Source organism: Sinocyclocheilus grahami, unplaced genomic scaffold (genome assembly GCF_001515645.1).
Source record: "Sinocyclocheilus grahami isolate Dianchi unplaced genomic scaffold, SAMN03320097.WGS_v1.1 scaffold10700.1, whole genome shotgun sequence".
In the NCBI taxonomy this organism is placed as follows: domain Eukaryota; kingdom Metazoa; phylum Chordata; class Actinopteri; order Cypriniformes; family Cyprinidae; genus Sinocyclocheilus; species Sinocyclocheilus grahami.
In genome coordinates this window covers 1,640-2,764 of record NW_015513389.1, presented here as the reverse complement: position 1 = coordinate 2,764, position 1,125 = coordinate 1,640, and the positions used below count along the sequence as shown (strand labels likewise).

Genomic DNA, 1,125 nt, shown 5'->3' with positions numbered 1-1,125 from the left:
ATATATATATATATACTTTATTTTTGTATAGTTTTGTTTATTCAATCTTATTTGGAATGATTTTCTTTAAGCCTGTGACTCCTGATTGTCACACATTGTCTTAGGTATGAGAAGAGCTCCCGCTTTATGAAGGAAGGATATGAGCGAGACTTCCTGCGATACCTGCAGAGTCTCCTGGCCGAGGTGGAGCGCAGGATTCGGAGGGGCCATGCGCGTTTAGCCCTGTCAGAAGCCCAGCAGAACTCTGGAGTAAGCACTTCCATAGCCTTCACTGACTTTACATCTTTATATTACCATATTTTTTCTGCATTATATTCATATGCAGCTTTTATTATAACCTAAAAGTTAAATCTACACTATGCTTGTATGCTGCGTGGCGTGTCAAACCCAACTCACTTTGAACTCTTGATTTCCAGGCACCGGGTCCATCTGGGAAGAATGAGGAGAAAGCTCAGGTCCTCACCAAGAAGATTGAGGAGCTTGTTCTTCAGGTGGGTTCTTAGTGTCATAAGCTGAGACATAAGCATGAATTTGTTGGAGAGGCATATAAATGTGTGTTTGTGTGCTCAGATTGAGGAGTTGGGCTCGGAGGGCCGTGTTGAGGAGGCGCAGGGCATGATGAAGCTGGTGGAGCAGCTGAAGGAGGAGAGGGAGCAGCTCAGTTCCAATCCTTCAGTGAGTTACACATCCAGTTTTAAGCAGACATATGTCCTGTTTTTGTATTTAATTGTTGAACATATACTTATGTCAAGTTTGAAATCAAGACAAGCACGTGTTGGCACTGACATGTTTTCTTGTTTGTCAGACGATTGAGAGCTTTGCAGCTCAGGAGAAGCAGATGGAGGTGTGTGAAGTGTGTGGCGCTTTCCTCATAGTGGGTGATGCACAGTCCAGAGTGGATGATCATCTAATGGGCAAGCAGCATATGGGATATGCCAAAATCAAAGCCACGGTCGAGGAACTGAAGGTGAGTTGATAGTCAATCTCGTGACTTAGGCTCGTTATAGACATTTTGACCAATCCTACACTTAAGTATTTTTGATGAAAATATAGAAGGGTACATTTAAGTGAAGTGACATGTGGCCAAGTATGGTGACCGCTCTGCATTTAACCCATCCAAAGTGC

General features: G+C 43.4%; 1 protein-coding gene across 1 annotated transcript in view; it reads left to right on the top strand.

Moving 5' to 3' along the window:
• Nucleotides 1-104: 104 nt before the first annotated feature.
• The window catches only part of LOC107578520 (luc7-like protein 3), a gene marked incomplete at its 5' end in the record, with an annotated part of 2,479 nt that continues 1,458 nt past the window's right edge, over nucleotides 105-1,125 (top strand). Inside the window, 4 exons of the mRNA XM_016264469.1 lie at nucleotides 105-249; nucleotides 417-491; nucleotides 571-675; nucleotides 806-967. Of these exons, the coding sequence (XP_016119955.1) occupies nucleotides 105-249; nucleotides 417-491; nucleotides 571-675; nucleotides 806-967 (487 nt within the window). The remainder of the gene's footprint in view (nucleotides 250-416; nucleotides 492-570; nucleotides 676-805; nucleotides 968-1,125) is intronic.